Source organism: Hydra vulgaris, chromosome 04, assembly GCF_038396675.1.
Source record: "Hydra vulgaris chromosome 04, alternate assembly HydraT2T_AEP".
NCBI lineage: Eukaryota > Metazoa > Cnidaria > Hydrozoa > Anthoathecata > Hydridae > Hydra > Hydra vulgaris.
In genome coordinates, this window is record NC_088923.1 from 28,883,529 (window position 1) to 28,898,870 (window position 15,342).

Below are 15,342 nucleotides of genomic sequence, written 5' to 3' on the forward strand. Positions count from 1 at the left end.
TACTGCCACCAAATTCTGAAATTTCTAAGAACTCTGTAACCATATAAATTGGCAATCCATTGCGCTCTTTGCGCAATAAAACAAGTTCTTTTTCTTTTCCAGTTTTTTGGGCCAATTTTTTGAACATTTTTTTTTTATTGACTTCCGTCACTAAGTATAGAAGAGAAGTGAGAATTTTAGAGCATTTCTCACAACAAATGCAACAGTATTGGCACAGCACCTTATAAGTTCACTAAAATATTAACACTCAACCTACAGTAAAATATTAACATAAATAATTATTATTGCCACATAAACTATTAGAAACATATAAATATAGTTTGAACTTAATTTGTATATATTAGGCAAACAAATCCACAAAAATATTAAATTTAAAAAACTAAAACTTAAGAGAATAGAAAAATGTGCTTGGAGCATGGTTGGACAACAAGCCCAATGAGTACTCATAAACTTCTACAAGTTAAATTTTACAGTGTTAAAGAAGCATTAAATTTAACTCGAAGAAGTGTATAAGTATCTAGCTCAGTAATTAAAAATGTCTTATTTCGTCTCAAAAACCATTCTTTTTATACATTAAATGAGTTTTGTTTAGGACTTAATGTTTTAATTACTATTTCTAAAACAATTTTTTTAAGCACTTTGCATTTCTTATTGTTCAATGATGCATGTTAAAAACTTATCTAATTAAAGTTCATTTAACGTTTAAAAAAAGTTCATTTGCTTAATTTCTATTGATATATAGTTTTTTATACTATTAAAGAGATTTACTATTCAAATTTTAATTAGTTGTCAATATTATGCCATCCAAATTTAATTCAAAAAAATGTGCAGTAAAGATTTTTTTTTAAATGGCTGCTAGTGAAAGAGTTAACCTTATGAAAGTTTAATTAACAACATTTATTTCCTAAACTTTTCATCGGGTACAAGCAGGGATTATCTTTTTCTGGATATTTCTGGAATTCCGGATATTTTTTCAACTTTTAGTTTTTCCGGATATCCAAAACATTTTTTATACATACAAGTTTAGGTATAATTTTAGTGATATATTTGTTTCTGAAGCTTTTTTGTGATATATTTGTTTCTTAATCTAAGTGATATATTTGTTTCTTAAGCTTTTAACTCATCACTCAGAAAAATAAAGATAAGTTTAAAAAAAATTAGAAACAACTCAGCTAAAAGCAAAATTAAGAGGAAAATAAGGAAAAATATTTTCCTGATATTTTACCCAAACAATCTTCTGGATTTTTAAAATATGACCTGGATGATCTATGGGTACAAGTATTTTCGAAATTCTTATTTAGTCATACGAGAATATATTGAATGAAATTCTGTAAAACTTGTATTGCTTATTTTATTTTTAAAATTGAGCAATTATTGGTCAATATTGCAAAAAAGTGTAGCATTATCAAGAATAATTTAAAATTGAAATTGTTTAATGAAAAACTTTTTATTGTCAATTTTGGTAATTTTTTGATTTGTAATTTTAAGACACAGATTTTAATGTAAAATACTTGCCAAATATGACATAAATTGGGAAATATTAAACATAATATGTTTTTTAAGGCGCGCTGCAGCAGATTGACAAATTTAATTGCTATCTGTCTTGAATTATTGCCATAAAACGTTAATTATTGCTTTAATTAATAAAAAGCTGTCTGTAAATTTGTTAATTCAGCAAATACCAAAATTCTTTATTAATTAAAAATTTAAAATTTGTAAAATGTCATTTCAATAGGAGCACAAAAACGTTATCACGTTTTTGTTCTCGAAATATCATAGCGATAAACGGCTTAGATAAACTCGAAAAAAAGTTTACATTGTTTATATAAAAAGAAAGAAAATTCAGAATATATAATAAGGTGATCAATGCCATTTTTGAATATTTATTCTTTTTTAACATAAAAATCTTAAATTTATTTGGTTCTCGCGCTCTATAAAAAAACATTTTTTTGTTTACCTTCTTATAAAATTTAAAATATAAAACTACAATGACGTCATTTACTAAAACTCTTTGGAATTAAACACTCTTAAATAAATTATAAAGCCTGTAGATTGCGACGTATATTTTAAAGACTTTGAGAGACTGGCTAACTTGAAAGACAGCAAGCTTCGAGTGAAACAACAGTTTGTTTTTCTTGGTATACATCTATTATTATTTTCACTTAAAAAAATTCTGCCCAAACCTTTTTTTTTATCGTTCTCTTTAAAATGAACACAACTTGTCTCGGCACTTTGGGATCCCTTTAATAAGTTTTAAATATTATTTGAATATTTACTCTATTTTTCTAGATGCTTTTCTACTTCAATTAAAGGCGGACCTGTACATGGCGCACCCAAAACTCGGTGAAGTTTGTAAAAGCTCTTGGAATGATAGTTCTCAGAGTTTGCATTTTGGTATTTTACAGAATGGGCGCTAAAATATTGGTTACATTATTGCGCGCCATAATGTTAACGTTGTTGAAAATAATAAAAAAAAAAAAGTAAGCGTAAATGCATTTTAATCAAAATTTAACATTTTACAAAAAAATATGAAATTTAAAAATACAAGTTATCAACATATATACATTCAAATCTTATTCACTCTGTTTAATACTTTACAAAAATAAAATATTATTTATTAAATAAAAAATTTAATATTATGATAATTTATAATAAAATCAGTATTTTTAACATACTTTGTTAAGAAGATACTTTAAGTAGATATTAAAGTTCTTAATGATTATCTTCTTAATTTATCTTCTTATAACTTAACATGTTAAAATACATCTGTATTTTTGAAATGGTAAAAAAATTCAGAGTTTGTTTCGGTATGACAATAATCAAAGGTGATTATATGAAAAAGGACCAAGTTATGGTCACTTGTATTAAATGGACACTCACCAGAAATATTATTTAATAGGGAATTGATGTTTGAAAGAACAAGATCAAGAATACTATTTTCTCAAGTGGGCTCCAGTACAATTTGGTGTATTCCAAGACTGTCTACTAAAGTTAAAAAACAATTATGACATTTTTCATTTGGCGAAACCATGTTAACCCAATCATTTTTTGATAAGTTAAAATCTCCAACAATGAAAAATTGGGGAACAGATTCACAGAGATTGCTAATTATTGTTATCATTGATTCAAGAGAATAGGACAGTGGATGGTAACAAGTAATGAAGCAGAGTTTACTAGACCCAAAAGTTTAATCAACACAAATGATGTCAATATCTGTGTCAGTTTGAGCAATACTTAGTATGGCAGATTTAACATCATTTTTGCAGTATATAGCTGCACCACCGCCAATTTGTATTCGGTCCTTATGATAAATGGAATAATTTTTTGGACAGACCATGGAGTTCGGGAGTTTATTATTGAAAAAAGTTTCACAAACACAAATTAAGGCAGATTAGTTCGACTCAACATATAAAAAATATTGTTAAGATGTTGGCATGACTTCTTGAGTTAAAAAGGTAACTGTAAAATTGTTGAATGAATTTATGGTTAAGTGATTACTTGTGTTTATAAAATTGCAATGTTTTGAACTCATAACTTTTTTAATGCTTTTGTTGTTTACAGCAATAAGGCGTTGTTTGCTAATGCTTGAGGCATGATTTTTTGTAATGGCTTTGGTTTAACTAAAGAAGTTAATGAGCTGTGACTGACATCTTTTTGGTTCTTGCAATTATAAAATAATTGCTGTTTGTTGATTTTGATGACTTTTTCATTTCGTATGCCATAATAAAAAAATAAGAAAAATAATAAAAAAATAAGGGTTTCGAATTTTATGAATTTTTTTGTTTGCGCTCCTCACATTTAATAAAGTTATTGGGATTGATAAACACTTTATTAAACTTGGTTGAATTTTTTAAATTTTTTGCAGTTTTTAGGATAGAATTTCTATCATTTCCGTTGTTAAGAACAACAAAAAAAGCATTCTTTGTCGGATTTTGGTTTTAATTTTATTATTTGTTTAATTTTTGCATTAATAGAGTTCATCATGTCGAGAATAGATTTTTTATCCTCTTCTCTAGCGCTTGATAAATTTGCTGCTTTAGAGGCTTCAATACCTAACACTGAAACGTTACTTTCCCATTTTTCTCTTTCTTTTGCTTTGGCAGCAACAGCGTTTATTATATGAAGTTGTTTGTTGACATTTTTGGTTGCGTATTTCCACTAAAGACACTAGCCCACAATGTAGATGTGGAAGGTACAACTTTAGATTTCTCTAGAACATTTAGTCTCTCGGTTAACAGTAAGTTGCATTTTTTTAACTCTTTGATTGATTAATACGAAATACGCAACCAAAAATGTCAACAAACAACTTCATATAATAAACGCTGTTGCTGCCAAAGCAAAAGAAAGAGAAAAATGGGAAAGTAACGTTTCAGTGTTAGGTATTGAAGCCTCTAAAGCAGCAAATTTATTAAGCGCTAGAGAAGAGGATAAAAAATCTATTCTGTTTTGATTAGTGATTTTATTAATTTATCTTGATCAGCTTTATATACATTAAACTCGATTGATTGGACATTTACCATGTTTGTAATAAATATTTTAATTAAATTTTGTTTTTACTCGACTTAAATTGAAGTTGTTAAACCTACTGCTTGTTAAACTTAGTTTACGCTTTATTTCCGTAATAAATAATTAGCTTTATTTCCGTAATAAATAATTAGCTTGTTTTTAAATTTAAAAATGCTTTTTATTATTTACGAAAAATGGACTCTCCATTTTTTAACAAATTTGTTAAATGTTGGAGTTATTATTTTATAACATGAAATAATTAAAAAACTTGACTATTAACCTTTTGGTTGTTGTTGTTTGCTTTTGCTTCTGTGTTTTCCTTTTGGTCTTCTTTAGCCGATGGAATCGCATTTCTGTGGTCCTTAGTAAAGTAGTTAGGCTGTACTTAGTAAATCGAGAAATTTGAGAAACATTATATTTTTTAATAAAACTTTTTATTGGTATAAAACATTTATATAGTTCCATTTACATAGCGTAAAGCGGCTATTCTTACAACTCCTTTAGTATTGGCTAAGTCATTATTTTTTTGAAGCGCACATACATAATTTATAATTTTGACAACATATGGAATTCATATCTCTTCAACAGTTTCTGTACAAAAGATTTCTGATACATTCCACTTTTTAAACGTTTTTAAAGTAATACTTAAATTTTTTGCAATGTTGTTTGCAATTTAAATTGTTTGCAATGTTATCCATTTGATATTTTATTTTAAGGAGTAGTTTTTAAAGGTTCAATACTAAATTTGTTGAATACTATTGTAAATTTATGACCCCTTAAAAAAAATTGAAAAAGCTGAAAGGAAATAACTATCAATAACCAGAAGAATTAATTGTGTCTTATTATGAACACGTTGCCGTTATCCTCTATTGTTTAGATTAATTTAAATATAAGAAGCAAATTTAACAAAAACAAAGTTGTGTCTTTCATTTCTTGCTTAATGTGACACACATCGAATTTCTCGTGTCTGACAGTTAGTGCCAGTAATAAGTTACTTGTTAAGTAAGCGATATAACATTTCTGCAAAATTGAAGAAACTTCGATAAAAGAATTGAATTGCATGAAAAAAATATTTGTTTTTACTAGTTCATTTATTAATATCAAGGGGCAAATTAACTCAAATTTACCAGATCGAGAAAATTTTAGAAACAAAAAACAACAAACTTACTGCAACTAAAATAGCAAAAACTTTTATGAGACTCTCACATAAATATTTAAATATAACAACTATTATGTTTTAAATATTATTCATATAAAACAGATGTTAATCCAGGTAATATATTGTAATATAACAGATGGTAATCCAGGTAAATACTTATTGTTATAAGCCAAAATTTAAAAAAAAGAAATTAAGTAAATAAAAGGTTGTTAGTACTTAAATCAACTTCAAAAGCAAATACAAATAAATGAACTTAAAAGACAAGTATTACTTGGTGATACACGTGGTCCAAAAAGTTCAAGCGTTAGTTTTAAAATTAGCTTCTTCCAACCTGACCGACAAATAATTAAAAGTAATATTTGTCTTACTAGGTTACTTTCTATCAATGTTGTTTTAAAACATGAATAAACCTTTTTGAATTAAAACTTTCACTTACAATCGCCCCTTCAACAAATGTTTACAATTTCATACTATTCCACAGTTTTTATTAGTGGTTTAAAAATAATAATAATAAAAATATTAACAATTTCCTTTTTAACATTTTGAACAAAATCTTCGCCTACTACTCATAAACTAGTTAATTATTTCTAATTGACATTCATTCTATGGTCAATCTAAAAAATTTATGATAATGGATAAACTTTGAGTAGAAAAGTAGAATAGAAAAAATTGCCGACCTCGTTTCTATGTTTTATGGTAAGACCTTTGTATCAAATTTTTTTAATACTGACCTTTAAAAGATTGAGGTGGGCAAATTATTGCCGACCTCATTTTTCCTAATTCCGAGGGTTGTAAACATATAGTATAAAATAAAGTTATATGTAAAATGAATATAAAAAACTAACTTAAATTAAATTTATTAAAAAGAAATTTCTTTTCTTTAACAGTTTAGAAATTTTAACAGTAAAAAAAAAATTGTTAAACGGAGCATTTTTGGTTTTTAAAAAAATTTTAATCAAATTTAATGAAATAAATTTAAATTTATGAGTATTTAATAATGAATTTAATTTAAATATAATAAAATAAATATAAATTGAAAACTTTTTAAAAACGGAATGTAGAAAGGAGTTTATTTAATTATCTGCTTTTTTTATCCAAAAAAAAAAAAAAATTTAATTGTGGGGAAAATGTTTTTTACAACAATTAATTACAGCTTAATGTTTTCCACATAAACTGTTTTGAATTAAATAGGCTAATTGAGAAACGTTTTTGCGTAAGGTAAATTACTGAAATCGCTATTTTGTATGTAAAATCCAAATGGTGTAATGCTTCTTAACAAGAAAAAAATCTTAGACTTTAAATTTTAGAGGTTTTTACATTTTATACATTTTTTTAAGTAAAAATTTAAAAATTTATCTAAATGTTTTTAATTGAAATGAAATTAAATTGAAAAATATCAAAATTAAAATTATTAGTTATATCTAGTGTTATTAAAAGTTTAATACAAAAATTTAATACTAATTTAATAAAATTTATTACAAAAATTACTTAGTTACATATTAGAATCATAATTATAATTAAAATTTGTATTGAATATTAATAAATTATTTAAGAAAAGTAATTTTTTTTAAGCTGATGAAGTTCAAGATTGGAAAAATAATGCTAAAGTGTCAATAAGCAAATTAAGTGACAAAAGCAAAATTGAGAAAAGCCGTCCTTATTTTACAAGTGATAGCAAGTTATCTCATTCATCGAGTAAGTGTCATTTAGTAATATATATTAAAATATGTTAAATAAGAAAATTAAAGAAATAGAAATTTTAATTTAGAGGTTCCTGAACAACATAAACTTGATCTTAGTATGAAAAGAAAGGTATATTTATTTTGATCAATCCAAAATAAAAGTTATCACTTTAAAAAAAATAAACTTACATTTATTTGTATTTTTTATGATAGAGAAAAAACTACTGAGGAATATTTACAAAATATTTTTATGGTAGGGAAAAAACTACAGAGGAGTTTCTACAAAATAGTTTTATGATTGAGGAAAAACTACAGCAAAATATCTACAAAATAATTTTATTATTGTGAAAAAACAGAGGAGTATCTACAAAATATTTTTATGATAGGGAAAAAACTACAGAGGAATATCTACAAAACATTTTTATGGTAGGGAAAAAACTACAAAGGAATATCTACAAAACATTTTTAGTATTTAATAGCACTTTGATCTCCACCATGTCCCTGGTAGTACCATGCTCAACTTGTTTCTCTGTGCAGCAGCCTTGTTTGTCAAGCTTGTGTTTTGGAGTTATAGAGTTGGAATAGGGTTGTAACCACAGTTATAGTAGCCTCTTCGACTGCAGTGGCCTTTGTGACCTTAGGTAGATGAATTAACATAAAAAAACAAATTATAGATAATCTTTATCTTTAATCAAGTTTTATATTAAATTATAACTAAAAACATAATAACATTTTGGACAGAAATTAAAGTTTCTACAAAAACAAAACAAAATAATTAGCAGAACAACTTTTGTAATTAACAGAAATTCTTTTAAATTTTGATGCAAAAGTGAGTTATTATTGTAAAGTATTAATCAAAACACCAGGCTCTCTCTTTTTTAGACAAGGTAAGGTAAAAGTATATTTGTTTGTATTTGGTTCTATTGTAAGTATTGTACGACATGCTCTAACAGCTAAACTTTAGCTTCTCTGCCTTATTATTGCATCTCTTTTACTTATTTATAAATGTTACATGGTTGCTGCTCAAGAAAGCTATCTTCACTTGTTCTATCAAAACTTAATCTTGACTGACTTGTCCTTTTTTCTAAATTGCTTAATTTTTTTGAGCATGAAGAAACACTGTAAGTGTTTCTTCATGCTCAAAACCTTCATTTATCTTGTTTTTATCTTAAGTTTTTTTCTTGAACATTGAATGGCATTCTTGAACTTTAGAATTTCATCTTCATGTACATGAAGATGAAATTCTATGATGAGATAATACAATTTATAGTCTTTTAAGTTTTTTTTCAACCGCATTCTTACTCTTTTTTATTTTCTGTTAACTCAAAACTTAATTAGTAGTTACTTGCTATACTGTGAACTTGTTTGAAAAAATAAAAATAAATGGTTTTAATTAAAATTTTTGAATTAAAAAAAAAGTTATACAAAATTAGGTATAAAAATAAAAAAATAACTTTTATAAACTACTTTTTTATTTACAAATTTGTTCCAAATATTTATTTACCGTAAGTTTTTATATTATTTAGTTTTTACAAGAAAATGATTTGCGACTTTTGTAATTTACTTTTGTACTGACAAAAAATTGGTTATATAAAGTTTATTTATAGTATTTACAAAATATATGGCGGTAAACCACTCCAAACTATATTATAAATTTATTATTTAAAAAATATTTATGATGAAGTTATTTGTTTTTAGTTCATTAATAAAATTATTATAATGAAATAATATATTTATTATTATTAAATTTTAATATTATATTAAATTTTTATTTAGGATAACAAGCCACCAAATTTGGTAGAAAACTCAGAAGTTAATGACGAGTTAGATATAAACCCAAAAACTAAAACTAAAAAAATTAGGTTAATATTTCTATTATTTGAGAATCACTTGAAATAAATAATTTATAAGTTATCATGAATATTTCTTTTAAATTATACATAAATATTTCTTATAATAATAAACATACTGAAATAAAGGTTAAAGTGAAACAGTTGATTATATATATATATATATATATATATATATATATATATATATATATATATATATATATATATATATATATATATATATATATATTTATATATATATACGTATATATATATATATATATATATATATATATATATATATATATATATATATATATATATATATATATATATATATATATATATATATATATATATATATATAAATACATATATATACGTATATATGGGGTTTTTGCATACTGAAAATTCTTAAGTTTGAAATATCTTGCATCCTAAACTGATTAATTGATTACTTTATTGTTATCTATTCTTTGTTTGTTTTCATTAGTTGCCATCTTGTATTTCTGAAATGTTTTGTTTAAACTTTTAAAATTAAAAATTTTTTTTGTGAAAGAAATTTGGAATTTCTTATGGTTATTGTCATGTGGTTTGTTTATATTCCCTTTGTTTTTTTGTTGTCATCTTGTTAATTTTTTAATGGAATGAAAAAATGTTTATTTCAAACTTTAGGCCTAATACTGGCATTTTTAACCTTAGCACTAACACATGCTAGACTGAACTAACTGTCATGTATGGTTTAACTCATGCTTATAATCCTGTGTTTCAATTTCAGAAAATGTGTGCTTCTGTAGTCTCTGTTACAGCAAAGGTGCCAAAGAAGACAAGACAATCATCTGAAATTAATTTTAGCAAATTACTAAGCTTGATGCTAAAATAACTAGTTCTTAAACATCAATATTTTTTTTGGGTTCTTTAATGTGGCACATCAAAACTGGAAGGCAAGAAATCCACACCAGATTTCAAAGTGCTAAAATGGTACCAGCACAGATTGTCATCTTTTACGAAAATGCTAATTCCAATGATTCGTGAAATTAAATCATGTCAGAAGCTTCCAAAACTGTTCGATGACAATGAAAAACTAAGAGCCATTCTGATCAAATGCTGGTCATTTGCAGGGTGCATTGCAAAAGTTCAACAAATAGAAAACACACTGTTTAAGACATTTGGACTCTGACCCAATAATGTTGAATGAAAACTGATTGTGTATCAATATTCGGTTCTCATGATTAATTTTTGTCCTCAAAAGTTGAACGTTGCAAAAAAAGAATGAGGTTGCAGGGCATACAATGTGAAAGTATTGTGTCAAATGAACTGAACACTACAATTTGAAAGTATTGTGTCAAATGAACACAACGACAAGATTGAAGATGACTACTAAACAACAAATTGCATAGACTGCTGTGCTTATTGCAGAGGCTGGAGGAAACTGATCCAAGATCAGAGATGATTAGAGGTGACATTGTAGCAGACTTGACATTTGAACTGCTCTCTTCATGGAAATGTTGTGATTCAGTGGTAAACATGACATTCGATACTAAAGTATCAAACACTAGACCCATGACAGCAGCATGTGTCACAATTCAGCAGCAACTAGGTGAAGCTCTTTTATGGTCTGCTTGCCATCATCATGTTGATGAAGTTATATTATCATATGTGTTTGATGGCCTAAAGATTGAAAATTCAAAATCTCCATATGTTACAGTGTTCTCCAGATTTCGTAAACACTTTAAGCTTCTAGGTTCACACAGATCAGTAACACTATACTCATCAATATATGCAACTTAAAAAGTTGTGGACTATCTTGCTTTGGTAGAAGTGATTTCAATGGAACAGCAAGAGATTCAGTCTTCAAAACAGTGTTCTCGAACTCTTACATTTACAGCAGCTCCTGTGTAAAGATGATTATTTGGAGTCTGAGCTCTGCATAGTTATACTTGATACTGAAGAAGCAGGATAGACTTGCAAACAAATTAAATTTTAGCAACCTGGAACACTTCACAGATGGCATAACTAATCTATGCCATCAAAATTTGCCTCCTTGAACATCAGATCCAAGAACTTCCAATTGGATTAATAACAACAAAATAGCAGACTTTGAAACTCCGCTACTTTATGAATTTCGTGACACTTGAAGTCTTACCAGGCAATGCTGTCATATACAGCTGTTAATCCAGAGAAATCATAGAGTGCAATTCAAGTTGCCTTCAAACTTCACTTAGTATTTCACTTCACTAGTATTTAACTTCACTAAACTTCACTAGTATTAATAAACTTCACTAGTATTTAGTAAGTAATAATAGTATTAATAAACTTCACTAGTATTAATAAACTTCACTAGTATTTAACAACAAAGATGGTACCTCTTGCTCTATGGAGTCGTAAGATGCCAGCAGATGAACATTGCGCTCTTGCAGACAAACTTCTTGCAGAAAAGACTAATGATCTTTTGATTACGTCACAGCACAGATTTCAAACAGGATTTGGAAAGCTAAGATTTTCCACTAAAGACAATGCCAACAATATTAGCAGTATATTAGTAATCGATATTAGCATAATCCATTTTTTTTTTGTTAATATGTATGTTTTAGTCCTTATTAACAAATATGAAACAGTGTATTACAATTTCTTACATATAAGAGACTAGTTGGCTTGATGCCGGCTCAAATTTATCAACATTCATTTTATATATAGAAAATTTTTGAAAATAGATTTTTTTTAAAATTACCATAGATTATTAATAATATTCTGAAAATCACATCCTTCATCTAGTTTTAGTCATTTAGTAATCGAAAATCTATGTAGATTATCAAAAATGGAATTAGGTATTTGGGCACCACTTTTTAATCAATTCTTTAAAAACCCAATTTGGTCCCCCAAAATTGTGAGTCATAGGCCTAGGCTTTGACAGCAACATTTATAAACAGCAACAACTTTTGGAAGATTTTATTTAAAATTTTTTACTTGTATGTTTAAATTTTGTCGCTATTTCAGATTTTCATTGAATAATTTCCTTCATGTTTTTAATATAAAATATTTATGGAGTATATTATTTTCTATTACTATCAGCTATAAAGCTGATTAAAATGACTCTGCAGCCTTGTGCTTAACTAACATATGAATTTTGTCTTTCAAACTTTGTTTGTAGATAGAGCTATAAAAACTATTTTTATGCTACCATCTATGAGAAAAGTAACAATATGGAAACAAATTTTAGAAAATAGAATTTTTTTTTTTTTAATATATATACATATTTTTTATATATATATATTTTTTCAATTTTGTTGACTAAAACATATAAACACAAGTGTCCACAGAATGAGGTATTCCCAAATTGAACTCTATCATTATTATAATAAACAGGACTTTTTAAATAGTTAATAACTTCAACTGGTGGTGGTTGTCCATAAGAGTTAAAACTTTTATTGTTTTTTATCTCCGTCTTTATTCCAGCAAATCCAGTGAAATCCCTGTGTACTTGAATCTCCTGTATTTAATATTCCACATTCTTTTTTTTGTGTATTTTTAGGTAATTCATCTCTTACAAATACACCTTTAAAATGTTTTATTTTTAGTTTTTTTGCTGATTTAATCAATTGAAAATTTGTTAGTGGTTCATTTGGTAAAATTATTCCTTCGACATTGATAAGTTTATGATAATTGTTATTAATTTTTTCCATTTTTACTTATAAATTATTTTTTTTCATTTAAAAAACAATTTGAGTTCTTTGACTTATTTGACCTATTTGGGCTCTTTGACCTATTTGGGGTCCTTGACTTATTTGACCTATTTGGGCTCTTTGACTTATTTGACCTATTTGGGCTCTTTGACTTATTTGACCTTTTTGACCTATAAATTATTTACTTCTTTTAGTTTGTAGTGTCCATATGCTAATGTGTGTATGCCATCTTCTAAAATAAATCTTTTATTGTCTTCTGCGCTTAATGCTATTATATTGACCTCTTCTGTGTAAATTTCATGTAAATAGGATCTTATTACATTCATTTTCCTAATATGATTCCTCTTACTTAATAAACAATCTTTGAAATCTTCATGTGTTATATACTTTTTAACAACATTTTTCTTTACTCCTTTACATTTTTTGTTATCTTTTTTCTGTGTACTTTGTAAGAATACAACTTTGATCTGAGTCCTACAAATTCATCTTTAAACATTCCTATTACTTTCTTATTAACACCAACTTTAAAATCTACATTGTTAATTGCTGGGTGTTTTGGGTCAAATTCACTTGTATCAAATTTGCTTTCAATATCTTTAGAAATATCTGCGTAAAAATCTTCTGTTTTAATTTCGTATGCTAAAGAATCTGTATCTGTGAATAATAGTTTTGTTCGATCAGCATGTTTTTTCTTTATGTAATCGTAATGAAGTTCGTACATTAGAGTTTTGCTCAAATCTAATATACACATTCCTAAGTAAATTGGTTTAGCATATTTTAATTTTATTCTTTTCATATGTATTGGTATTAAACTTTCATCAAATATTGTTCTACTTTCAAATTTAGGTTTTTATGCTAATTTATTAGCTTCATTTCTGTCTGTTACTAATGTTTTCAACATTCTCCATTGTTTTTCCAAATACTGAATTGTTCATGAGTTTAAAAAAGACTTTTTCAAAATCATTAGTTGCTTTAGTTCTAATATTTGTATTTGGTTCAATGTATTCATTTAGCTATGCTCTTTCTACAAATTTTATTCCTCTTTGACTTTTTGTTATTTTTAATCCTAATCTTTCATACAATTTAAGATTTTCACAATGTACTATATAATTTTTCTTATTATTTAAGTTAGGTACTAATTTTTCAACATTATTAACATTTATCCTTTCAGGTGCAGTGGATAATCGTTATGTTCATCATGTATATATTCAGGGTAATCTAAATCTATTTCTAGTATACATGGAATTGATTTCCAGTTTTCTATTTCATTTTCATCCATCCATTTAAAACCATGTTTTGGAAGTGGTTTACTCATTGCCCATCCATATAAATTATTAGCATCTAGATATTGGATGAATGTTGATAGTTTGCTTTGATCATACTCATCACCCATGTACTTGTTATTAGAAGTTCCTAATCTATTTGATATCATACTAATTCCACCTCTTATAACTTTATCATTAGTATCATATCGTAATCACTCAGCAATTCTAATTTTATTGTGGTTTTCTTTAGTGCCGCATCCAATGCTAATCCTGGTGACGTGTAGTACCAAGCAAGATCTATTTTATAACAGTTCATACAAACATCTCTAAAATTTTCAAAGGCGTCAGCTAGTAAAAGCACATCTGAAACAATGTACAAATCATGATAATCTCTAAATGTTTTGCAATTAAACTCTTTCCATACAATTTGTGCATGTGAGTAATCTTCATCACTTATATCTTCATCGTTTAATTTGGAAAAGAATGATTGTTTTGGTGGTAATTGTGTCTCATTAAATCTATGAATAGAATCAACCCAATCATAGGGTATACACCCTTTCTTAGTAACAAATCTAATTTTTTACCTGAGTATAATTTTCCTATATATTTGCACTGGTCTTTTGCTAAATTCTTTGATAAAGCATCTAAACTAGAAGGCATAAATCTATAACTATCTAAGAAATGAAGTTCACGTTTAATTTCAATATTCTTTCCATCTTTAATAAACTCATCAACTTTAATTTCTCTAGAAAAGCTAATATACTTTTCTTCATTGTTTGGTATACAACTCAATTTTCCTCTTGATAATTTCCTCATAAATAAGTGAGAATCATAACCAGATAAATTGTGAAATAGTTCACAATTTATCTGGTTATGATTCTCATAACCAGGAAAGAATTTTGGAATTACATATTTTAAATTACAATTTTGATGAGCAGCATCTCTATATTTTCCAGTAATATGACAATGGTCACGTACTTTATCATTTTCAAGATCTTTTTCACAAACGTGACATTCTGTTGCTGCATTAAAATCATGCTTGTTTTTAGGAGTAAATATCATCTTTTTTGAAAATTTAATCATGTCACAAATTTTCTTAATATCTTCTTCTAAGCTGTCAACAAATTTTTGTGCAACATCATCTGTTTCACTACTTGCAGTAAATGTGACTGGACTGCTTTGATAAAAACTTTCGTCAAAACATTTAATATAATA

At 26.5% G+C, this 15,342-nt stretch overlaps 1 protein-coding gene across 3 annotated transcripts in view; it reads left to right on the forward strand.

Annotated features, from left to right (window-relative positions):
- The window catches only part of LOC136079732 (uncharacterized), a 112,059-nt gene that overhangs the window by 37,956 nt on the left and 58,761 nt on the right, over positions 1 to 15,342 (forward strand). For all 3 annotated transcript variants that reach the window (XM_065795999.1, XM_065795997.1, XM_065795998.1), the window contains exons 5-7: positions 7,238 to 7,360; positions 7,434 to 7,477; positions 9,124 to 9,209. In XM_065795999.1, the coding sequence (XP_065652071.1) occupies positions 7,238 to 7,360; positions 7,434 to 7,477; positions 9,124 to 9,209 (253 nt within the window). The remainder of the gene's footprint in view (positions 1 to 7,237; positions 7,361 to 7,433; positions 7,478 to 9,123; positions 9,210 to 15,342) is intronic.